Genomic DNA, 26,249 nt, shown 5'->3' on the forward strand with positions numbered 1-26,249 from the left:
TTTAATTAAAGTAGCAATCAATTTGCTTTTTTAGCTTTTTCCTGGTAACAGAAACCGGCAAGAGAGAGAAGTCAATCATACACAGAAAAACAGGGCAAAGTAGAGGACATTTGTACCTTATTTTTTTTAAAGTAATCATTTGTTTTATGCTAGGAAGAGGGTTTGTAAAATAACACATGTTGTTTCTGTTTAATTACTGTTAAAGGAAAAATAAATTCCTCCTGACTCCAAAATTTGGAATCGGATTACTCCCTGGATCAACATCCTTCCCATGTTTACTTATTTGGTATATCCCTGTATACCTTTCCTTTCTAAAAAGATGCCCAACCTTTTTTTGAACATATCTATTGTATCTGCCATCACAGTCTCCATGGGTAATGAATTCCACATTGTAACTGCCCTTACTGTAAAGAACAGTTGCTGGTGACATCTCCTTTCCTCCAACCTAAAGGGATGCCCCCGAGTCCTTTGTACTGCCCTTGGGATGAATAGTTCTGTTAGAAAGCTCCTTGTGCTGTCCCCAAATATATATTTGTATATAGTCATCATATCTCCTCTTAGATCCCCCCTTTTCTAATGTAAAATAATCTAATTGAGATAGCATCTCCTCATAAATCAGATTATCCATCCCCTTTATTTATTTGGTGGCTCTTCTATGCACACTCTCTGGTTCCATAATGTCTTTGTCTTAGGCCTGGGACATAGTAGTGTGAGCAAGGCTGAGCAGTGCTGAGCCGCGCTCACACTCGGCACTGAGCCCTTGCAGCCACAATGAGAGCGGCTTTAGCAGGGGCTCGCGCACGCGTCCGCACGCTTGGGGAAGCGTGTCTCAAGAAGTTTTCAAATTTGGCGCTCGCCGGAGCGCAGGGCCGGTCACGTGAGCGGTTCGCCCAATGAGGGCGAACCAGCTCCGTGACGTCACTGGCCCGCCCCCAGACCCGCCCCCGACACGCCCACGGACGGCGCGCTGTGTAAGGCCAGGGAAAGCACTCACATTGATGAGACCCATTAAGGTCGAAACAGTTGTCTGTGGTTAGGTTTACTGGCTATGCATCTTAACCCAGGCTGTGCTCAAAAGCTGTGCAATGAAGCAAGCATAAGCTTATAGGGGACCATGGCATATGGTTTTGACGCAAAAGGTGGCACTGTGTGCTCATTTGTATGTCATTTCCCAGAATCCCTTGCTGCAGTGGAAGCACTGTATGCTGGGTGATAATGGTGAAAGGCAGGGTTGCAGACCTGTCTAAGACATGCAAATGAGCACACAGTAATATTTCCATTTGCTATATTTATTTTTATATTTATATATATATATATCAAATAAAAGATCACGTGAGCACATTCCCATGTCTTAGACAGCTCTGCAACCCTGCCTTTCACCATTATCACCTAGCATACAGTGCTTCCACTGCAGGAAGAGATTCTGGGAAATGACATGCAAATCAGCAAACTTTTGCCTGAAATCAATTTTTACATGGAACCCTTATAAGCTAAAATGTGTGTGTGTGTGTGTGTGTGTGTGTGTATGTGTATGCATATATATACCCTTATAAGCTAAAATGTGTGTGTGTGTGTGTGTGTGTGTATGTGTATACATATATATACACACACACATATATACTATTTTATTTATCTTTTGTGCCTGAACATTTAAGACACTAAAATATGGGAATTAATTTTACTACTGAAATAACTTGGGATCAACCTAAAAATATATTAGGTTTGCGTAATAGTAAAGGAGTTACCGAAGCATTATCTTTAAAGTACATATTACACTTGTACCATATATAACTTACACTTAAGAGGAGGCACTTGTTTTCCTTGATAGCACCAAGACAGCCAAGAAATCCAGTCACCATAACGATTGTGCCAACAGCGATGACTAGGTTTGCTGCAGAAAGCGATGGGAAGCTGGGAGAAAACGTAGCAAAATTTCCTTGCGACACCGAAAGCCATATTCCAACACCTAACAGTCCACAGCCACAGAGCTGGAAAAAAAAAAAAGGGGGATATTTTTCAGAAAAGGGGAAAATTGAACCATTTTTATGCAGGTGCCCAAAGGTGTGTTATTGAATAGCAACACTTAGTATGTCTAGGCACTAAATGTTACACCTGCAAAGAGCCAGAACATGTGTGATGTCTTCAAAGCTTATCTACAACTATATCTGTGAAGAACTCTGTCATACAGTATTACACATTGCAAAAGTCAAAACGACAAAGTCAAGCACACCAAAAAATGACACAGAAATATTCGTTTTGGTGCATACAGTACAAGCACCATTCCCAATGGAGGTGCTTGTACACACCCAATCGTTGGATGCTACGATGACTTCTTTAAGTCATTAAAAGTACTTTTTTTGTTTTTTGCAGTCTATTGAACTTCCTTAATTTTTGGTGTACTTGATTTTGCCTTTTTGACAATTAGTGTATCTTGTCCAGATTTTCGTCTTGACACCCAGCTATATTACCCGTTACCTCTCCAGAACCCAGTTTGGGGCTGGCTCTAAGATTATTTTTTTGCTAAAAGTTAAAAGGACCAATGATTTGGAAGGCAACCATGCTGTCTGTTTAAATATATTTCGTGCTGCAAAATGACTGTTACTTTGGCCTTTTACCATTTATCATAGGGAATTCCTCAAGGTATTTACAATGAGAACATTGAATTTGAAGTTCTTCTCAGAATTGCCTCCCAATTTTGCGCTCATTCAAGCAGTGGTTTGGCTAATATTCCGGTGTCATTAGGAACAACTATAAATTGGAGGCATCCTGTCAAGGTCCCCCTTTGAACATGACTTTTTGAACCACAGCTTGAAAAGCTGTAAAAAAAAAACACTTATTACATTATGAAAGAAATGTTAAGCATGGAAAGAAAAGTTTTTACTTGGGTGAGTATTCTCACTTTATTGCAACTTAATATACCTTGCTAAGTGGCAGTGCTGTTCTAATGCACATTCTTATAAAGGACAGGTGCAGTAGACCACAAAAGCACTAAAATAAGCTGTGCATGGCACATAGACCAAGCAATGATGAGAACAGGTATTAGGATCCCTCATTGAACAAAAGAATGGAATTCATCAAGCTTATAAAAATACTTTACTTTAGCTTTAAAGCTTTTGGGGGGCTATAGAACTATGGGAATATGTTATAAATAGAGTCCTAATGTCTGATTGATGTTTGAATAGATTTGAGTTGAGGAGTAAGACAAGGCACATACTACTATTAGGCATACATTATAATATCAAAGAATGACATTTAATTATTAATAATAGGATAACATTTTTTTTTTAAATAAATCTGGTGGGTTTGTCTGCTCCAGTGTTGTCCTGGTTTACAGATGAGACTTTGGGGCGATGTTAGAGACGAATTCAGAAATCAAGAATTTACCTTGATTTCCGAGATGGAAGGAGCCTCCAACTCACGGGTGCGCAAAGTGGGGTGCGGGAGAATTTCCAAGGGGGGGCGCGGCGGCTACAGAGGTCCTGCGCTCTCCCCCAAGGCACTTAAATAAGTGCCGAGGGCACCGTGCGAGGACTCTGCAGCTTCTCCTACGTGGTCTAATGGCGTCATATAACCGGCGTCAAATGGCACCACGTGACATCACATGACCCCGCTAAGTCATTTGACGCTGGAGCCTTGCAGAGGGGGGGGGGGGGGAGGGGCGATCCGGGAGGTGAGAAGGCAGGGGCGGGCACAGGGTCAAAACTTTGCACACCCCTACTCCAACCATTTAGAACAGATACAAACTGCAGCAACTGGAAAATCTGGCATGTATACAAGTGCATCAAAAGTAAGAAACGGATTACAACAACCTACACAAATTATTTCACCACATTAGTAACAACTATTTCATACTGTATAGCGCTTTTTTCACAATGGGACTCATAGTGCTTCACAATTACAGTATAATGCATGGTACACAGCACATAGGAATTTTACAGACACTGCCCCTGCCTCGATGAGCTTACAATCTATGTTTTTGGTTCCTGAGGCACAGGGAGATAAAGTGATATTTCCAAAGTTACCAGGATTTGAACCAGGTTCCCGTTCTTCAAACTCAGCATCATTATCAGAGTCCGTGTTACCCTCACTGAGCCGCTCCTTCTCCCGTTTTAATGATAATTCACACAATCTACACCATCGTAGATCCACAAATCTGTGACAATAACTGTAACTCTAACATCTTTCCAAATAACTTTCAGTAAAGTTCCTAAAAGGCAAGAATAAATTGGGATATCATTCCACCTAGATGTGCTTTAGAAGGGGGGAAAAAAGGAAGACTCAACCAATAACATGAATATTTTCAAATTCTGGTCAATTTTCCACCTCCCTTTTCACTACTTTTTCTATTAATCAAAAAACATGCATACACACCAAAAAAATTGCGCCTTGGCTTTGAAGATTAATGTTTCCGACCCCTAGAATGAAATTATAGTATATAAATTCCACCCAAGAATTGGCCAGTTTATCAATACAAAGTCAATTTTGCTACTGTAGTGTGATGTATAATTTATAATAAATTAGAAGCACTGCTGGGAAATGAAATGAAGGGGGAGGGAGATATTTACAGCTCTGAGCCTCTATACTTTCTTTCCTTAAGATTGTTCCACATGGAGGTTCACATGGACAATGATTAGTTAGGATAATAAAAGCAGGGTTCAGAATGACACTGACTGCATGTCTGCAATTTCTATGCACCCTGCAGCAAAGACAGCTAACACAATCTTTTATTGCCAGCGTCTCACAGTGCAGCATAGAAAAGCTTGAAACCTTTATTCAAGGTGAGATACATATATCCATTGTCAAATCAACCCTAAACAACAATGCTTTTGTTTTCATTTGTGTGAAGAAATTACATGAGTCGTTACTACAATACCAATAATACGGTATTGTGTGTGATCATTCTACATTCCAGAATGCTAAACCATTCCATTTACCGAAGCATTGCAGCTAAAATCCTGTGTCTTTCTCTTAATTAATCAGTTATGTAGTATTGGATAATACTTCCTGCATTTTATTTTTTACTCGTTATACCATTTGAAAAAAAATGTATTTTTAATGTATTACGCTTCTTTGGGTTGCTATAGCAACCATTTAAAATATCACACCCCTTCCCCTTTTTACTGTACATAGGCGGCCATTTTGCGTGCCCTGGGAAGCCCAATCTTCGCCGATCGATCACAGGAGAACAGAGCGACCGGCAGCTTAGATAATTGCATTGCGGTAAATGTGAGAAACCGCTGCTTTATTAAAACACTAAAATAAAATACAGATAAGAGTAAATGCTGCTTTAAGAGGCGTTTACACCACCTGTTGTGGCGTTGTAGCATATTTCTGGGTGTGTTTATATTATTGTTATTGTATTATTTTATTTTCATTTGTGTTGTTTCTTACAACTTATTTCATACAACATTTCTAGAATGTCATAGAAATGTAGATGGTCCAAGGTTGAAAACATTCGGCTTACGACACTTGGAAACATGGTGAAAACCTTGCTTTTATTATACATAACCGGAACGGTGTGTTAGCAACGCCAGATACATGAAAGACACTTTATAGTGCAGAATAATAGCTGGTAAATTCCATCCCATGGTCTCCAAATCCTCTGCCAAATGTGATAAACTAGTGAAGGCAAAAATAGAGAAAAATACAAACGGTACTGAAATCAAATTGAGCTCTCTGATGTATAGTAGGCTTTATAACTTTGATCTCCAAGAAACTATTTTTTATGCCGCTACAGCATTTAATAAGCTCGGTCTTTGTAACAAACCATAAAATAATAAATCAATGTTGTAACTCACAAAGTAATTTCAACACCAGCTCATTCACTGAAGAGAAACATGTATTACAAAAATATGGAGGGGGTTGAAATTATGACTCATTTTTTTTTCTTCTATTATTATTAATGTCTCTTGGGAGAAACTCATCTCAGAAATATATTAATTGTTTGAACTAGTTATTTGATTACAGTCTCGTGAACACAGACGTGTAAATAACGCTGCTGCTGCCGCAGTGTACAGGAAAGAAGTCACTGGGAAGGGTAAACTGCGTGAGACGGGCATTTCCATCAAATGAAAAACCCCAAACAATCGTCACTTTAAGCAGCTATACGAGAGGTTAGAATTAACGCTGCATTAATTAATTAACAAACCAGCATCAGGACATGGTGATTTTGGAGGGATGTTTTTTTCATCAATTTCAATTTTTGATGTCTTTGTGATTTGCTCCCATACGGTGAAATTATGCGAGTTTTCTAATGAATGATTTATGTACAACTATTCCTAAATGCATTTCAGTGGTTCACAAATTGATAAAAAAAAAAAGGACAGAAAATATGTAGCATGTGTTTCGCAGAATGCTTTTTATGTCTACACATTGCATATTGGTAAGCACCAGTGGTGCTGAAATGAATATGTTCCAGGTTATGAATTACTCAGTAATTTATCTCGGTTGGCGGATTGGGGCGGCAGGCTGCTTTAGGCATAAGGTCACTCTGTTCACATAAATGGGTTATTCACTGTACTGTAATAGCCGATCATTTACACCTACATGTATCAGAGTTTAGCAAATACTCCCTGAAATGATATGTGTGTGTAAATATATATATATATATATATATATATATATATATATATATATACACACATATGTGTGTGTATGTATGTATGTACTGTATGTGTGTGTGTGTATATATATATATATATATATATATATATATATATATATATATATATATATATATATACACATACACACACATATATATAATATATATACACACATACATACATATACACGCACACACATAATATATATATATATATATATATATACATATATATATATATACACACATACATACATATACACGCACACACACACTAATCGTTTATTTGTGGAGCGCCAACATATTCTGCAACGCGGTACTATGGGGTACGGTTATGTATATTACAAAAATAAACCGTTATATACAGGTGAGGGCAAACATGCACAGATACAGAGAGGGCCCTTCTCGTGAGAGCTTGCAATCTAGAGGGAAGTGACACACACACAGTGTATATACATAGAGATTCAAACATCACCCAATCCAAAAAGTATGGAGAAAGGATACATCGAAACTGGATACAAGCAAATAAAAAAGTGTATTGTAGAAACAGCTGATCAACGTTTCAGTCCACTAAGGAATCTTTGTCAGAGCTATTTCTTTTCCCACCACACACTGTAATAATTATGTTGACATGTATTCGTAAATGCCTATGCCATTCAAAACATCTATACTGCAGTTCTAACGTAATATTCATTTATATGATACCTCCTTGGTGGTTTCTACATAGACCTGTATTGACCAAAACTTTCACATACGATAATTAATACAATAAGATAATGTCAGGTTTTAGCGCTTCATTGTGTGGTTTCTGGTTTCTCAGATTTCCATCCTTATCTCTGAATGAATTGCAAACACCCGACTTCCGCCGCCAATTCCGGAAGAAGTCAAACACGTCCCCCTCCCCTGATTTGGGACTACATGTACAGTATGCATTATCAAAGGGATCAATTATGCTATAACTTGCCAGGCTATTTCCATGGCCAAATACTGTGCCTTCCTTAACCAGTAAATATTATAGATTATTATAGACAGTGTTCGACAAACCTATACATTTGCTCGCCCCGGGCGAGTGGATTTAACCCCCGGGCGAGTAAATATTGGCCCAAGCAGCATACGTTTGGTACTAGGTGGCGAGTAGATTTTTTTTTGTGGTGAGTAGATTTTTTGGTGATTTGTCAACCACTGATTATAGATATGGATTATAGATCGCAACAGGAGCCAGAGTAGAGAGAAAATGTGGCAAGATCACTAGTCCTGGATCCCCTGATAAATATCCTGCATTAATTCCTTCTAATACCGTATTTAGGCCCTGTGTATACAGAACTCTACATACCATATCTCTTGGGGGCCATGTTAAAGGTGCAATCCCACAGTCGGCTAGTTTAATTCATTGGTGGCCTGTGAATAGGGAAGGGTTTCCAATCAAGTGTTTTCTTCTCTCTTAATCCATTATGTCCATATCAGAGAACAATAAAGATGTGTGGAGGGGGGACTCTGGCTGCACAAGCACATCACACAAGCACATCACACAAGCACATCACACAAAGGGAGCAGCCAGAGGAAATCAAAACCCTTCCAAGTCGAACTTTAATTTTTTTTAATTAAAAATATTTATAGGTGTCAGATTTGGGTAAAGACGGTATCAACCACCCAGATGAGACCCTTAAACAGGTAACTTGGTCTTAAAAAGGGATTTCCCCTATAAGTGGTGCTACCCCAAAAGACCGCTTGTGGCACCAGGAGACCGCTTAAATGGGTTGCAAGGCATCTTCTGGTATTGAAAGGTGCCGTATGGAGCAGCACCATATAGTAAATATGGCCCAACATGCTATATGTGGTTCTGTAGACAGAGGCAGCACAAAATATGATATGATTAATATGATCATTTTGTGTTCGATTAAATTAATCTTAAACTTCCTCTACAGAGAACCGAAATATTCAGGTGGTTTCCAAATTCTAATTAACATTCAGTTGTCTCTTCATTGTAATTCAAATCATAAAAAAAAAAATATTCTTATCGTGTATTATCATTTGTGCCTCCAACATATATTCAGAGAAATGGGTGTTTGTCCAGAAGGAGAAGAGGAAGAGGGAAATACATAGTCGGAAAACTATTAATCTCTATTTCTATATCTCACCTATTAGATTATAAGGCAACTATGCAAGATTAGAGGGATATCTCACCCCTGAAATTCACATGACAGCATACAGTAACAGGGAGTATAACTGTACTTTAGGTCTCCAAGCTCATTTCCATTGGAGGAAAATAGAACATTTCTATAGCTCTTACTCAGACACTTGCCAGGTCTATATGATAATTATTTTGTTCCCAAACCTTTGGTTTCCCTGCTTCTGATTAGACAGATAAGGAGCCACTTTGACATACTTGAGGTTTAGGGACACCCTTACATAATTAGCCTCTTAAAATAAAGTATTTTATGCTGCCTTACTTATACTTAATGACAGTAGATGATTTGATGTTTCAACACAGAATGTTCTAATAAACGTTTGAAGTCATTAAGAGTGGATAGAAATTATACAGGGGATATCGCATTTGAAAAGGCCGAGTTAGTGATGTGTTACTGCAGAGTTCAAACTAATTACTGTACAAGATAAAATGGTGCTTAGTTACACAATATGTTTTACTTTTAGAATTATACTGCAAGTTACTAACAAATTACACTAACACAATAAGCTTTGTTAAGGTTATATTGAAGTAAAAAGGTGAAGGCACCTTTTACAGAATAGTTATGTACTCTACTGTATACAGTATCAACACTGCACTTTTACTGTGGCACAGTAGGCTCTTGCCAAATCCAATGGATGTTTTAAGTACAGTACAATGGTGCAAAATTGAACTAATACAATATAACAGAGGAATATCACAAAACAGGAGAACGGCAGAATTCCATCTGATAAAACATAGGAATGGTCATGGATCCAAAATGTCTACTAAACTAGTAATACAAATACAGTAATTAAAGGGATACCAATAATAAAGTAAAACATTTAAGTCACTAATAAATGTTACCTGAAAAGGCAGATCACACAAATAATATCAGATTTGGATGGGTTGAAAAGTGACATTCATGTCAAACTCTAACCCTGCTCTCAATATTATTGAAGGGTAAATACATGTATTCAAAACCACTAACTGTGCTTAAGGTACTGTACATTCAAAATAAGTCAGGGATGTTTCTAAACCACTACCTAGCAGATCAGTGGATGTCCAGCCGCCACAGTATGGCAGAATAGATCAGCGAGATTGTGGGTGGTGGAAAAAGATTTACTAAAAAGTGTTGCGCCATAAGACACCTTCCATACCGAAAGACTCTTTATGACTCTATTCAAGTGAATGGGCCATAACGGGGTCATATTTACTCCATTAGACACCTTCCAGGCCAGAAGACACCTGGAATGGGCCATAAAAAGCCATATTCATTTCACCGTGCTGGAAGGTACACTATAGTGGCAGTGATTGTTAAACATGGCCCTATATCCTTGGAGATTAAAGTGAACGCTTCCTCTAAAGTAAGAGGGTCACTTCGATCGTAGATTTGGTAGGAAAATATACCTGATCTCTTCATTTTCCATTTACTTGCATTGGTTGGAAGGACATTCTTCAGGAAAGTATGAGGGGGTCTCCCTCATATAGTTAAATAGTATGAGGATCAAGAGGAGAAAATCTCCTCCTGTGACCACTTTCATAACCACTTTCTAAGGTTGAATGATATAGTAATTGCCAAATAAATTACATCACATTGTTGAGGAATAAAAAATGGAAACCGGTGTTACGTTACTCAGTATCCAATGGGTTAAATGGTCCGCATTTCATTTGCATTGTATGCTCTACTTAGTAAGCACTTACAGGTTCTGAGAGAATGGAATTAATATGTAAATCTTTCACTATTAAACATTTAACCTTTTCAGCTAATGTATGGAATAATCTATTGATGGCTTCTTTAAGATGCTTTAAAGGTCTTGTCATGATACGTCAAATGGTTTTGCTTTATTACTCAAGGACTAAACGAGCCAGGGAAGGAGCACTCAGATACTGTAGTGTAGTTGTGCACACAAATTAAAAAAAAACATCTCGCAATAGAAGAGACCTCATTTCTTCATCACTGAGAGGTTCTTGTTCAGGTCACAAGTGGTCGGTGGTATTTCATAAACTGTCCTTCATGCCCTGTTCATACCTAACAATTCACTGTACAAGTGGAAAGGGTTTTTAAAAACAGCCCTACAGTGTGTTAAAGTGATTTCATCATTCTATAACTGGGGAATACAAACCACTATTTAGAGGTTGAACATCAGGATTACTATGTCTGCCTTTTGTACCCAAGATTAATTCATTCTTACTTCATACTTATTTCTTGTGCTCTCCATTGCGTCTATCCAATACAAGATAAATCAATCTGAAACCTGTTTCTAAATGTGCATAATTTCATGCTGAACTTAACTGTGCTGCAAGGGCTCCAAGTATGAAAGGCTGCTCTTTAACCCATTCTACTGAAAGCTAATCCCAGAAAAATAATATCCAGGTGCAACATCATCTGAACTTTTATCTTTTTAAAGATGTTCTGTATTTACATGCATCTATACATGTATTTCTTTATTTTTATTGCCCCATCCATGTATATAGCGCTTCACAGCAGTAATACACGTGATACAATAATGTACAAGCAGTCCTCGGTTATCCGACACAATGCGTTACTCAAAATGGCGTTGGATAGCGAAACGTTGTAAAGCGAAACACGTTTTCCCATAGGAACACTGTTTAAATGAAAGTTTCCATTCCTGAAGGCATTTTTAACACTAAAATACACCAAATATTTTACGCAGGCAATAAGATATGCAGCACACGCATAATATATATACTGTATTATATATATATAATATAACATAATAAATAATATATTATATAGTATAATATTATATATATACTGTATATATATATATATATATATATATATCCAAACAAGAGTGACCTAGGCGCAAGTAAAAACAAGAAAAACAAACATAGGGTAATACGTTCAAACAATTGGTCTACTAGAGGGTACGATATGCACTTACAGCAGGTAGAATAAAATCAGGCCTTATATCCACTCTGGGATCAGGAACAATGAATGAAGATCTGGAACAGCCAGCAGCAACTCATCTACAGGAACCGTATCCTCGTGTGAAGTATCACATATAGGAAGAGAAGTGGGACACATACATAGTGTAACACAGTTTATTTTAAAATTTAATAAAAAAGACAATAGGTAAAATACTCACACTTTGTGAGTTTGGGTAAAAGCGTTTGAGAATTTAGAGCTTCTCACACTCATCAAGGGTGGGTATACACAGTCTCTATTGGTTCCTTATAAAATGTCCTTATAACCACATGCGGTGTTATGGCCAACTTCCAAGGGTATGGAGTCACTTTATAGGGCACTCCTAATAATATCCAGAGCCTCTGAGGGTGGGGTACTTGCTCCGTTGTTGCGAGACCCGTAGTAAAGGGCCGTGTGTCTCTTTAGCTGCACCTAAAGAGACACACGGCCCTTTACTACGGGTCTCGCAACATAAAGTGACTCCATACCCTTGGATGTTGGCCATAACACCGCATGTGGTTATAAGGACATTTTATAAGGAACCAATAGAGACTGTGTATACCCACCCTTGATGAGTGTGAGAAGCTCTAAATTCTCAAACGCTTTTACCCAAACTCACAAAGTGTGAGTATTTTACCTATTGTCTTTTTTATTAAATTTTAAAATAAACTGTGTTACACTATGTATGTGTCCCACTTCTCTTCCTATATGTGATACTTCACACGAGGATACGGTTCCTGTAGATGAGTTGCTGCTGGCTGTTCCAGATCTTCATTCATTGTTCCTGATCCCAGAGTGGATATAAGGCCTGATTTTATTCTACCTGCTGTAAGTGCATATCGTACCCTCTAGTAGACCAATTGTTTGAACATATTACCCTATGTTTGTTTTTCTTGTTTTTACTTGCGCCTAGGTCACTCTTGTTTGGATATCCTTTTATACCAGCCCGTGGAGCGGTAGACCTTTTGGCTGCAGACTTAATCAGGGAAAGTTAGATTGTGAGGTAGTATACCCTCCTATATATGTGGAAAATATCATTATTAGTCTAATTGTGATTGCGCTTATTGTAGTTTTCTGTTTTTATATATATATATATATACGCTCTTACGACGCTTTGCAACGTTGTTTATGTATATGTGTGTATATATATCTATACACACATACACATAAACAACGTTGCAAAGCGTAGTAAGAGCGTTGGATAAACCGTTCTGGCGTTGTAAAAATGAACATAGGTATGCATTGCATAGCGTTGGATAAGCCATTAGTTGTAAAACGAAGCGTTGTAAAACGAGGACTGCCTGTATTGGGAATAAGTGCTACAGACATAAAAAGTTACATTAGTAAAAGTAGTAATTGCTAAGGCAAGCGAGGGGTCAACCCTACTACCCAACCCCAGAGGGGAGAAACCACCCTCCCTGAGGCCTCAGCATATCACCCATCTCCATTACCCCAACACACCTAACCCTTCTCTATAGGAATGGTTAACAGGCTGATTAACACAAGAATGTGGCTAATAGGACTGAAGGCAAAGTGCCAAATTCAAATACAACCTATAATAAATTAAACATACCATTATACATACACACACACACACACACACACACACACACACACACACACACACACACACACACACACACACACACACACACACACACACACACACACACACACACACACGATTGGGCAAAGGCTGTTGTATGGAATAGTCCTAGACCCTCAAGAGGGTATTTGCTTATATACTTTTTGTATTTGTTATATTTTTGGTGTAAATTGGCCTACAGTCCAATTACCCACCTTTACTGTTAGTCATTCTTATAGAGGAGGGTTAGGTGTGTTGGGTGGGGGAGATGGGGAGTGGGGTGGGGGTTAGCCCTTGCTTGCCTTAGCAGCAGTTAGTATTGTCTTACTAGCCTATTCAAAAAGGGGGGCGGCAGGGCCGCCGAGAGCGATTTCTGGCCCCGGTTAAAGATTATTTTCAGGGCCCCACAGCAACTCTTTTCTCTCCTGCACTTGGTTCCGACAGCCGCCTCCTTGCTGCCACCCTCCTCCTTCTCAACCATAGCGTCACATATTGGGGAGAGGGTATGGGGGGGATACAGAAAAAAATTAATCCAATTAAATGATAATGGTGGAGGGGGGCATGGGGTGGAGAGGTTTGGGGTATATCATACCAATATCTTTATTGTCCATCTGTACATCATGTCCATACTTCATTTCTCCATATTAGTTCGTATTTATACCACAGAGTTATTACTCCTGCATTTATTAGACATCTTTATATACCGATTATTACATTTTATTTACATTGCATACAGTCTCAGGCCTAGATTCTGTCTTTCTATAACTTGCTTTTTTTAAATTATTTTTTTTAAAGATTGAAAGAAAAAAAAATGCTTTTACCCAAGATTGAAGCAGGGGGTCTCCGTAGCTGAACCGCATTTATTTCAGCTCCGGGGCCACCCTGCTTCCAAAAATACTTACCACCGTTGGGGGTGCCGGATTGCTCCTTGAAAAAGAAAATAATTTCTAGTCATATTATGGTTAACAACATGTGTCTTTTAAATCTTTAGTAGTGTATCTGTGTTCTTATCATTCTAGTTCGATTTATTAAAATGTGGTAAAAAAAACAACAAAAAAGGTGGGGAAACAACTGGATCCTTCACTGTATTGAAATGGCCTGAAATGAAGGGTAGTATTGCCATTATAAACTGGTTATAATATTCCCTATACATTTAAGGCTGGTGGATATGACAAAATCAATTCACCTAATTCTAAAGTAATATCCGGCAATATATAATAGAAATAAAAAACAACAGGCAGAATAGCGGGCTCATATAAACAGGTTATAATTGAACATTTCATGCTTGCATGTCAATTATTATTAAAGCGGTTCCGGAGGATTTTATAACATAATAAAATTTTAACAACACCAGGTGATTAATCCAAAACAAGAACTTAAAGATTGAATTCACTAATTTTCCAATTAATCTAAACTGCATGTGGAATATTAAGAATAAAGTAAACAAGTTCCATCACTACGTGTACCAACACATTTGCTGCTTTATGAACCAATGCACACATTTCTGAAAGAGCAGCATTTCTACCGAGGTCAACGGGCGAGGTTATGACTATTGAAGCACAATAGATTGCAACAACTCAAGAATTTGTGACTATTGGACAGCGATCTCCATCTGCACAAACACCTGCGACAGACAACTTTATCAGTTGTGTATAACAGATAAAAACCACATTAACTGGCTTGGTAACTACTCCTTATTAGACCTGTGGGGTTATCCACAGGGTCGCCGACAGGGGCGAGAGCCGGAATAACTGCACAGCCGGCGCTGGATGTTGGACTCGGCCAGAGGGCGGGTCCAGCTTCTGCCTTTGGCTGCCGGGCCACTAACTGAGCAACCTGTGCTGAAACCGGGATATCGTTAAAACCTGTCCTGTTGGTGGCCCTTGAGGACTGTTGATGGCCACTCTTAGAGCCTATTCAAGCCAATGGACTGTAAGGGGTCTTCCAGCGTCGGAAGGTGCGGAATACAGCTTGGTAAATATGGGCTGTTATCTACAATGGATCCATTGCAATACTGTACCTACCGTTGGCAACTCCTAGAGTGGGTTTAACTATTCCGTAATATACTGTACATGCAGTCGTACTTTTTAAAGTACTTAAAAATAATTATGTTTAACAAATGAAGGCTGCTATTAATTGTAATGGCTTGAATTATGATTGTTTTAAAATACGTATACATTTAATGAACGAGCAAGACTAATTTACACTCACTACAGTAATATACATTCTGTTTTTCTTTATCATTTAATTAATTTCCATATATTTTAATAATGGATCGGGGGGGAGGCGGGAACCCTTATTTTTATGGCTATTTATTGTTATTACAGCTTGCTTTGACTGTGTAGGAATGTAGTCAAAGACTTGTAGTACATTAACAATTCCTGTCATAGAAACGAGTGTGGGCAATATATTGACGTACACCCTCTGCATATGTTCATTCGTCCTGATCTAAAGATGAATAATAGAGCCCAATATTCATACTACATCATGTAATAAATAGTACTTCCACCATGCAAAAATCAGCATTTATAAGATCCCAAGGCAAATGAGTTGCCTAAAAAGTAAATAAATTAAAAGACACAAATGTCAGGAATACTTTTAGAAACCAAATTAAAACGTATATAGCTCCTCCTTCTACGTAAATCCTTATCTCACTGCCTTAAAGGGGCAGGAATGTGGCAATGGGTGCTCAAAAAGTTATCGAGTGGCACTTGTGCTGCTAGATTCAACCATACTTTGAACGACTGAACAAAAATACCCAGCAACAGTGGAAAAGGTACTTCACAAAATGTAGTTGAGGCCGGCATGACACGTAAAGCCTCAACCGCCCTATATGAAAGATACTGAAAAACCATGGCCCTTATTCTCCGAGGGATTGTCCATGGGTTTAACAGAATTTAGGAAGAAGGCAGAGGGTGCTTTGAATCCCCTGAGATTAAACATCTTTCAATTAAATCTCAACCTGGCTACCAACAACTGTTGGACTCTATCCAGTGAAGCAGCACTGCAAGGACAGAAAGATGGGCTTAAAAAGATTAAATGGGATATCGTTGGCCTTTGTGTAGTAGAAAATCAGATGAAAGCCCCATTGAAATGCAATAAGGTATCTTCTTTTGAGTTCAGAGGTACAGAATCTGTGGAGCAGGCTTCATCGTTAACAATAAATGAATAAACAAACAACATACAGTAGTGGAGTATGAAAGTTCATAAGAAAGAAGCAACCAGAATCATCATTCAGTTGACAGAGAAACAAGCTTCAAATTATCCAATGTATGCCCAAAATAAAGTCCACAGACAATGAAGCTGAAGCCTTCTACCTCTATTCTACTTCTAAGGATATAAACCAACTTAACAACAAAGGAAATTGCAATCTCTAGATCATTATGGGAGATATCAATGCAAAGATTGGCGCCCAACAGAAGGCAAAAGGAATGAACGCAGAGATTTTTATTATTTTTTACATGGTTTAAATTTCATATTGAAACCAACCGTTGAAGCTTCGTGCGATTGAAGTGACTGACAAATAATTTGATTAGAAAGGGTCTCTATTAGGAAAAGTTCAGCTTCATTAATAGCAGCTGGGTGGTGGGATGAACAGTTTGGATGGTGTTAATCAATAGTGAAAAAACGGAATTATATACTGTAAATAAAATAAATGCAAATTGATAAAAACTACGAACACTGCACGAAATTCAATACATCAATAGTACACAGACTGCTGACGGATGAAACGGCAGCACACTCATATAAACACATTTGAAATCTGCATTGTTTATCGATAATTCAAGTATACTGAGACAGGGACATTTTAATTTTACAACTGTTGTAGAAGTTAATATGGCTAATTTCCTGCTGGTATAAAACTTTAGAACTACACTTTTTACATAGATCTATGAAACATTTTATAGTAATCAGAGGTAGAGTCTCCACTTGTCACTTCAATCCCTGATTGTAATCTTTCCCTCGGTCAATGGCCCCAATTCAAAATGGTCAGAATCAATGAAATTGTACAGCATTTAAAAATGCTGTATAATAATAATAATAATAACTTTATTTTGTATAGCGCTTTTCTCCCATTGGGACTCAAAGCGCATACAAATTACAGTACAGCGCGCGGTACACAGCACATAGGCATTTTAACAGACACAGTCCCTGCCCAGATGAGCTTACAATCTATGTTTTGGTGCCTGAGACACAGGGAGATAAAGTGACTTGCCCAAGGCCACAGGGATCGGACACCAGGATTTGAACCAGGTTCCGCTGCTGTAAACTCAGTGTCTTTGTTCTCAGAAATAGATAGTATCAGAGCAATTGCTCAAAAAATCCAGTGCCCAAGAGTTCCTCACTAGTCTGTGTTAACAGGGGACAGGGGTCTGCTCTGTCATCACATGCAGTTACTCTCCAAGAGAGTCTGTACTCACGGCTTGTAGAGCAGGCTGAAAACGGAGAGAGTTATGTTGTGTGAAATCCTGTATGCCTTGCAGTGCCCCGCTCTGTATATCCTATCCGGCCAAACTCTCGACTGTCCCATCACGCCAGGCACTGGTGCTGTCGAGTAGAGGGTATCCGTGTTCTCCTCACTTGTGGCTCCATTCAGCGGCGGTCTCTCGGCACTCTGCGTCTCTGCTCCTGGGTAAACCCTCACGGGACTTCCAGCCTCTCTCTCGTATCAGATTGACGTCATCTCTTGCCGGGTCCAGCAATAAAATGTACTGCAGTAGCTTATGGTTGAAAAATTCAAATCTCACACAAGTCCCCTGTTCTGCGTGCTCCCTGGTAAATGCAATCCAGTATAGAGTGACAATATCAGTATGTTTTTGTCCATGTTTTTAATATAATAAACCCTTTTGATATATTCTTCCCATAACTGAAGCTGTGCACCGTTTTTTTCCCCTATTGGGGTGTTTCATATCTTTGTTCTCAGAGTCAGCGCCTTTACTCACTGAGCCGCTTCTTCAGCTCGATCACGCTAATGTTCATATTAAAAGGGTCCAGTGTGCGTTCAAATCATTTAGACAAGTGCTCAAAATACAGCACCAGTTTAGAGATGATTCTGCATCCTCCTTAAACCAGGCGTAGCCATATAAGCGGTTTAATGAAGCCAGGAAAAGCTACAGGGAATCTACACAATAGTGGATCAGAAGCAAACAGTGACACGTCCACTGGGTGCTCATTTGCGTGTTACTAATCAGAGTCCCTGTGTGCAACTTAGCCACTGTGCGACACAACTATGGGATGAATGAAGCAGGTTTATGAATCTGATTTTTATATACCTTTTATTTTCGTTTCATGTTTTTTTAATGCGTGTATTAATATGTTTAGCATTTAACATTTGTCACATTATATACCGCTGTCTACTACGAGTTTGTTCAACCTCCTCTATGGATTAAAAAAAAAAAATCATATACAACACAAATTTGTGTTCATACATCATTTGACCCTTGTGAGTAAATAAAATGTCAGTTTTATACATGCGGCCATTTAAGAGATTTTAAGTGGGGGAAACAGACACAATAAAAATAAAAAATAAAAGAGAATGACAGATTTTATAAAGCAACAAAAAAACAGCTTCAGCTCCCAGTCCATATAAATCCTCATTTAAGTGCTTGTTGTGTTGGTTCTTCAGCAAGAAAACCCTATAGTTATCCTCAATATAAAGCAAAGGCAAGAAATAGATTGTTCGCAAAGATTTCATGCATCGTTTCTAATACATTTCTGAAATAATTAAACTAACAAGAATGGACATGGTGTGTTGTGGCTTCATACTGATTTCCACACTGTGTTAGCTATCAATTAAACATTGAGTTTGCTTCCCATTGTGAGCGAACGATGCAGTATGCATTACTTTACTTTGTGGAGTTCTTTATTGAATATTTTATCAATGATCAGCCAAATTGTATTAACCCTTAATATGGAATGGTTTGCATTATTTTAGAGGGGGGTGGGGGGGGGGGGGAGAGGGGAGTAATAATATTTGATCACTGTTTTATTAAAGGGGCTATAAAATCTAGAAGAAATTGAGGATTTGATTATAATGGAATGGCAACACAAAACGGCTTTTGGGTGCAAAATATGTCAGCTCCTTAGTGGAATGGGACAATTCCCTGCGGAAATTTGACCGTAGCCATTTAGCTGCTGTGGTACAAATCACCACTCCCTAGGTCATCTGCAGTGGTCAACTGTCCTGCTGGCCAAATGGCTGTGGTTAACCATTCTAGACCAGCTTCTTAGGCTATGGCCCCAGTGCCTGCGCTGCACGCGCGCCTGCGAGGCTGCCTGCGCTGCACGCGCGCCTGCGAAGCTGGCGGCGCGCGCAGCCGAGTCCCCTGGTCTGCAGTGAGCTGCAGGGGGAAAGACAGAGGGGGGGCGTGACGGGGGAGTGATGGGGGCGCGGCCGAGACGTCACCCGGCAAGTTCGTCCTCATTGGCTGAACCGCCGGGGGGCATGGCCTAGCGCTCCGTCGCGAGTCCTGATCTGAATTCTCTTGAGAGCAGGAGAAACTGTCGGCGCAGCGCGGTGCCCCCCCCTTGCAGAAGGCCTGGCCCTATTGTGGGGCGGCTGTTGTCCCTGCAGCGTCCAACACAGCGGGCTCTGCAGTAGCCAGCGGGGACCTGGCCTAAGGGCTTTCATTAATTCGACAGTGGCTTGCTGAATGCTGTAACTCCACTGCAGTCTTCCATTACAAACAACGAAGATTATCCAAGCACATTCACCGAATGATTCAAATCAGTGCATATGTATTAAAAGTCAGTCAAACGTATACACAGGTAGTGAGAAATTGTTACTCTATGAACCTTTCCCCTGCCGTAGGTCTGGAAGTCACATGACCGCCTTGCCTGATGTAAATGGAAGAAGAAGTGGAAGAGGTTGGAGTGGTCTGCCCATCATCCCCTAATAAAACAAGCAGGGCACTCTAAAAGTTGAATGACCGCTAAAAGGACCAATGTGTCTATCCTTAAGCACGTGTGCTAGTTTTCCTTTTAACCCTATATTTATTGGATATGTTGCATGTGCATTCTTATCCATCATATTCAAATACTACATTTACTCCAACCAGCGGTGCACTGGTAATCAGGTTGTATAAGTAGCAATGAGAACAACAGAGAATGAACAGTAATTATGGGTTTAGTCAGTAGCACTTTAGATACCTGCTGTGTCAGTAGCTCCATTCTCAAAGCTGCAAATCTGTATCCCGAGTGTGATTTGATAGGGATTGATTTTTTTTTACTCATCACGCTCTTTCAATTACTGAGACTTTAAGAACTGAAAATGAACAAGGCACCCAACCAGCACTGAGTAGTACACATGCTGTTGCCTGGGGGAAAACATTGCTTTTGGAATTAATAGAACATTAGTTTTGTCCCTCAGAATTGGTAATTGCAATCATCCTTTCTTATTGTAATAAAGATATTCCTGCAAAGGTCCCGACATGCGATTTTTAACATTTACATAATAAAGTGTAGAAGAGCAATATTCATGGCCAACAACCTCGCTCCATATTTCCATTCCTCCTAAGCATAACAGTAAGCTATATATTTTGTTTAATTAAATATTAGCATACCGGCAGTCCTCGGTTATCCAACGGAAACCGTTCTGGGAGTAGCGTTGGATAGTGAAACCGCTGTAAAGTGAGTCCCATGTTAATCAGTGGCAGTGAGCGTTGGATAACGCATTCCGGCGTCGAAAAACGGCCCTTAGAGTTGCATTGTAAAGCGTTGGATATGCCATTCGTTGTAAAGTGAAACATTGGATAGCGAGGACTACCTGTATTAGGTTTCAAAACTGGCTCGCACATGTATGAGAAAAGAAGTCCAGTTTACTGCTACTATAGTGACCTTAGTGTGACATCATTGACATATTGTATATCCCTAAAACCTCACGTACGTTATTTGAAGCATCATTAACTTGCTTTACCTCGCATCTCACTTTGTTGAAATGGGGCAAAACCACACAATAGAAGTTATAGATCTGTGAAAGATACTTCAGCAAAAAAAATAAAGTATTGACCCCCCTGTGATTGGGCAAAAGAAGCCCATTCAAGTTAATGAGAGCTTTCAATTGGCTGCTTCGGGGCTTACAGAATAAGCCACTTACTATGTGTACAAGTATTTTTAGTCTTTGCACCATGACAATGCTGTCCTTAACCACATAGCCTATGGTTCACAATCAATTTGGATTGATTGATACGATACAATAAATGGGTATTGCATTCCATATATACTTATTCTTAAAAAACAAAATAACCTTACATTTTATTTAGCGCACAACTGAATTGAAGGTGACTAGCCAAGATTTTTTTTTTTTTACCATTAATTATGTCACGGTCCTGTCTATTCTGCAATTTTAAAAGTCAAACCTTTTTTTCTGATATTTGGTTTGGGACTTATGCCAGACCAGCAGGGGCTGAGCATCCTTCCCAAGTAGGTCACTCTTTTCAATGATTTATAGTTCTACAACAAGGACCCATCTCACTACAGATTAGACATGCAATAAACATGCTACTTAAAAGGCAATAGGAAATACTAGCACTTGAACCAACAGCAGAATGGCTTATGCGTTCTAAAGTGATGCTGTAATCCTTTTTTTGATGTAATATAGCATAAGATTAATGTATATTTTAGCCTACATATATTAATTTATGTTGGCGTCTCTTGTATTGGATCACAATATTGCATTTGCAGTTATTCAGATAATACCGATGAAACTAAAGGTATTACCGCAAGCTAAACTGCAACCATTGCTCGGTACTGTATAGGAGGTCCTACTGCAGGAATGGCCACCAACAGGTCAGTTTATAAGGATAACCCAGCTTCAGCAAAGGTGGCTCAATCAACAACTGAGCCACCTATGTTGAAGCAGGGATATCCTGAAAACCAGACCTGTTGCTGGCCCTTGAGGACTGGAAATGGCCCACCCCTGTCCTACTGTATATCCAAAATGTCTACATACAGTATAGGGCCGTGTTCACAAAGTGATGCTCTGCCACAGGGCATCTTATAGTCAATTAAAGTCAATCTTGGTTCCACCCGGCCCTGGAAAACCTCTCATGTCAGAAAACTAACAAGCAAATATGGGCCACACGATTTATCAATCGTTTTAAACTCATACCCTCTGTGAACGGGTTACCATTTGAGTCTTACTCTCCTTTTATGGAGACCGAGTAAAAGTCCTTTCAGTGCTGAAAAGAACATCTGATATGCAAATGAAAGGTGTCTGCAAAAATAACTTTCAGAAATATATATATAAAAGCTGTGTTTAAAGCAGTATGCATTGGCTTAAGGGTTGCTCGTGTAATATGAGCTTGAGACAAAAGGTGGCACTGTGTGCTCATTTGCATGTCATTTCCCAGAATCCCTTGCTGCAGTGGAAGTGCTGTGTGCTGGGCGATAATGGTGAAAGACAGTGTTGCAGACCTGTCTAAGACATTAAGACATGCAAATGAACATACAGTAATATTTCCATCTGATATATATATATATATATATATATATATATATATATATATATATATATATATATATATATATGCAGGCATCGCCACAGCATCACACGCGGAACAAGAGACAGTCCTGTTGGCGAACATTTCTCTGACTCTGGCCATAAGATGAACGATCTGAGGGTTGCCATACTCAAAGGTAATCTTAAAACCCCGAAAGAGAGACGGTTGCATGAATACAAATTTATGCAACTGTTCGGGACACTTAGCAGTGGCCTAAACAGAGATCGAAATTTTATGAGTCATTACTGACACTAGCGAACTCTCTTCCCATGAGCGCTAAAGGCCATGTCTGTACATACTGTGCTATATGTATGCACACACAGCTGTCTCTCACACATACTAATACTCCTTATTTTTCCATCCCTATACACCAATAGGGACCACATAGTATCCACACACACTTTTAGTTGTGCTACAAACTCTCACATTTCCACACCCACCCACACCATTTATATCCCTCTCACTCCACACACACCTTGTGTAGAGCACTGTTTATACTGTGGGCTCTCCATTCATTTTTATTCACACTGATACACATACACACTCTTTCTTCACTTGCTTTCAGTTACCCTTTGACACCTCTAGCCATAAAACACATCCACACCGGGGGAAGGACCAGCACAGATAACATTCCAAGAGACACTGTTTTTAAGTAATCCTTGCTTCATTCATTGTAACATCGCCGGAAGAAGAGATCAGTGTATCTCGAAAGCTCGCACAAATAAAAGCATTTCGTTAGCCACAGAACGGTATCATCTATTTATTTTTTGATTATTGAAGCTCGGCTAACACGGTACTGATACCTCTACATATATATATATATATATATAACATACATACACACACACGCACGCACAAATTGGTATGTCAAGCACTGTTGTTATATAAGAACAATTGTATTGTGAAAATGTAATTACTCTTTCTGCCTGCATCTGTGTCACATGTAAGAAACTTCTAAGCTCATATTACACACACATCTATTATCCAAAGTGCTTTATGCCAAGCCAGAACAGGCAGATTTTCTTTTTTTACAAGGAAAAATGATGGCTCCAGAGAGTACCATTTCTTTATAAAATATAAGCAGCAAACTCCCTTCTCCAAGTCCTCCACTTGCTAAACTGCTTATTGATGCAAGCTTAGCAAAGAGAGGCACACAATCTTGGTACATTGAAGCCAAGAGACATGTTCTTAATGCAATTCTTACCAAGAATGTATTGGCAGTGCTGGTTTAACTTTCTGTGGCTGCATAAATATGTCCTGTTGAAAACATAGATGTAACATAAATCGTTTATACAACTTAATCAACTGCAGAGCTAAGTGCTTCACATAAAATCGCATATAAATAAACACATTTCAGAATTGCCAAATCTTTGAAGCATACAGTATCTGCCTTGTTTACTCTTTATGCTGCTTTTTCTTTCTCAACTAGATGATTAGACCTCTTGTTTTCAAAATGAGATACGATCTCAAAGCATCTTTCTGGCTGTCACCCAGACTTTGCCTTTCAAAGCTTTATGTACCTCCATGAGACCTGCAAGTTAGCCGTCTTTTCTTTAAGCTATATAGGCCAATCCTGGCTAATCTTTCTCCTGAACCCTGAGCCTCTACACAAGTACTGCTGTATTCTCTGTTCATCCCACATCTTAACTTCACCTTTTGCATTTCTACCAATATTCCTTCTACTGAAAAACTTGTTGAATTATGTGGCCAAATCCTTAGGAAATCTGAGCAGCTTAAAAGCTATGAATGGGCAAATAATGTATGGAAAACCCCATTCTGGTTGAAGCAAGTTCGGCTTTCTGCTGTGAAGAGTATTTGAAATTGCTGTACTTGCCACGGTTTTCAGGAGTAGGAGATAAAGGATTCAGAATTGCTAAATCGCCCTTTTTGCCTTGTAGGACGCAGAGGAGCGAATGGGCAGTGATTCTGCTTTCTGAGTGAAACACTCGAAATGGAGGGACAGAGAAAACTGGAAGGAACGTTCATTATTCCTTTGAGAGATAATTCTGCTTAGCTCTATGGAACATGTGTGTTTGTGATAATGTGTCGCATATGCATGTTGATTTCTAAAATGGTGTCCATTAAAAGGAGCATTCCAACAATGCGTTTTATTTAATAGATATGAAGCAGGAGCATTCATTTTAGTGAGAACCCCTGCTTCCCGAGATACAGACCTCCGAAGTTTCTGCTGGTATGCGATGAAGGTTTAAAACTGCAGTGTCATGTGGGACATGCAAATAAGTATCGGTAAGTATCTCGGGACGCAAGACAACTCCCGGAGCTAAAATTAATGCGGTTCAGCCGAGGAGACACCCTGCTTCATATCTATTAATATCAATAACGAGTAGCACGCCAGGGTCACTTAGCAGTATGTGGTTTATTCAAACCCCCTCATACCTATTGAAACATTTTTGTTTCCACCCTAGGCAGAACCGAACCTTACAATTGATCCACAAACCACTTAAATAGTAAAATTTATCTGAATTCATCCAATACAAAATAGAAATGAAATAAACTTTGCACTACAGTTTAGATCCCTAACTAATTATCAGTGAAGATGTTTCAGAATCTCAACCCCCCCCCCCCCCCCACCCTCCTTTTAAATCAATTAAAAAGGAGAACATTTAGCAAACAGAATTTCCATAATTTATGTTGAAAAATGCAAATCCTGATCTGGAGTGAACATAAAATGTTGCCTTTTGTTTGACTAGTTGATTGAAAAATCATTGAAACATTAGAGTGTATATCTACAATCAAAATGGCATGTAAGTAGTGATTTGCTTCCATTTCATTAAAAAAGAAAAAGAAAAAAGAAGAAGGGTTGCTTTGTATGAGAATATGATATTCCCGGCATAGAATTGTGATCAACCTCAAGTCAAACTTGTCGGCTTCACGTCATTCGACTTAGAACAGAGCAAAATATCTGCCGATTTCAGAATAGACATGTGATAACTTGCCAAGCTGATATGAGACTTCTGGCCGAAGGACAAAATATCTCTGTAACATTTGGCAGAAGCTATGGTGACTAGAACAGCTGACTTTTACTGCAGTGACATTGCGATTTCTGACTTTCTTGCCAATCTTCAGCCATAATTAAGCCTTTCTAATATCTCTTTCATTTAGTGGTACTTGCAGGCCGGTTAAAATTATCATTCCATATGTAATATATCTGCCTCATTCTTGTAGAGAAGTTCATACAGATTCCAGCCAAAATTGACTTTTAATTTTTAGACACAGATTCCTAGAAGTATATGGGCCAAAGATAGCACATCATATCCTATATTGAAGGAGTGGCTCTGCAAGTAACGACGCTGATTCCTGAACAGAACGACACAGAGTGTGAAACAGATAGAGCCTGGTTCAATTCCCAGTGTCAGCTTCTTGTGACCTTGGGAAAGTCACTTTATCTCCCTGTGCCTCAGGAAAAAAGAACATAGATTGTAAACTCATCTTGCCAGGGACTG

General features: G+C 39.1%; 1 protein-coding gene across 6 annotated transcripts in view; it reads right to left on the minus strand.

Moving 5' to 3' along the window:
- TSPAN9 (tetraspanin 9) overlaps positions 1-26,249 on the minus strand; it is a 267,323-nt gene that overhangs the window by 21,007 nt on the left and 220,067 nt on the right. For all 6 annotated transcript variants that reach the window (XM_075602263.1, XM_075602261.1, XM_075602259.1 and 3 more), the window contains one exon: positions 1,797-1,988. In XM_075602263.1, the coding sequence (XP_075458378.1) occupies positions 1,797-1,988 (192 nt within the window). The remainder of the gene's footprint in view (positions 1-1,796; positions 1,989-26,249) is intronic.

The sequence above is a fragment of the Ascaphus truei genome, chromosome 5 (genome assembly GCF_040206685.1).
Source record: "Ascaphus truei isolate aAscTru1 chromosome 5, aAscTru1.hap1, whole genome shotgun sequence".
NCBI classification, from domain to species: domain Eukaryota; kingdom Metazoa; phylum Chordata; class Amphibia; order Anura; family Ascaphidae; genus Ascaphus; species Ascaphus truei.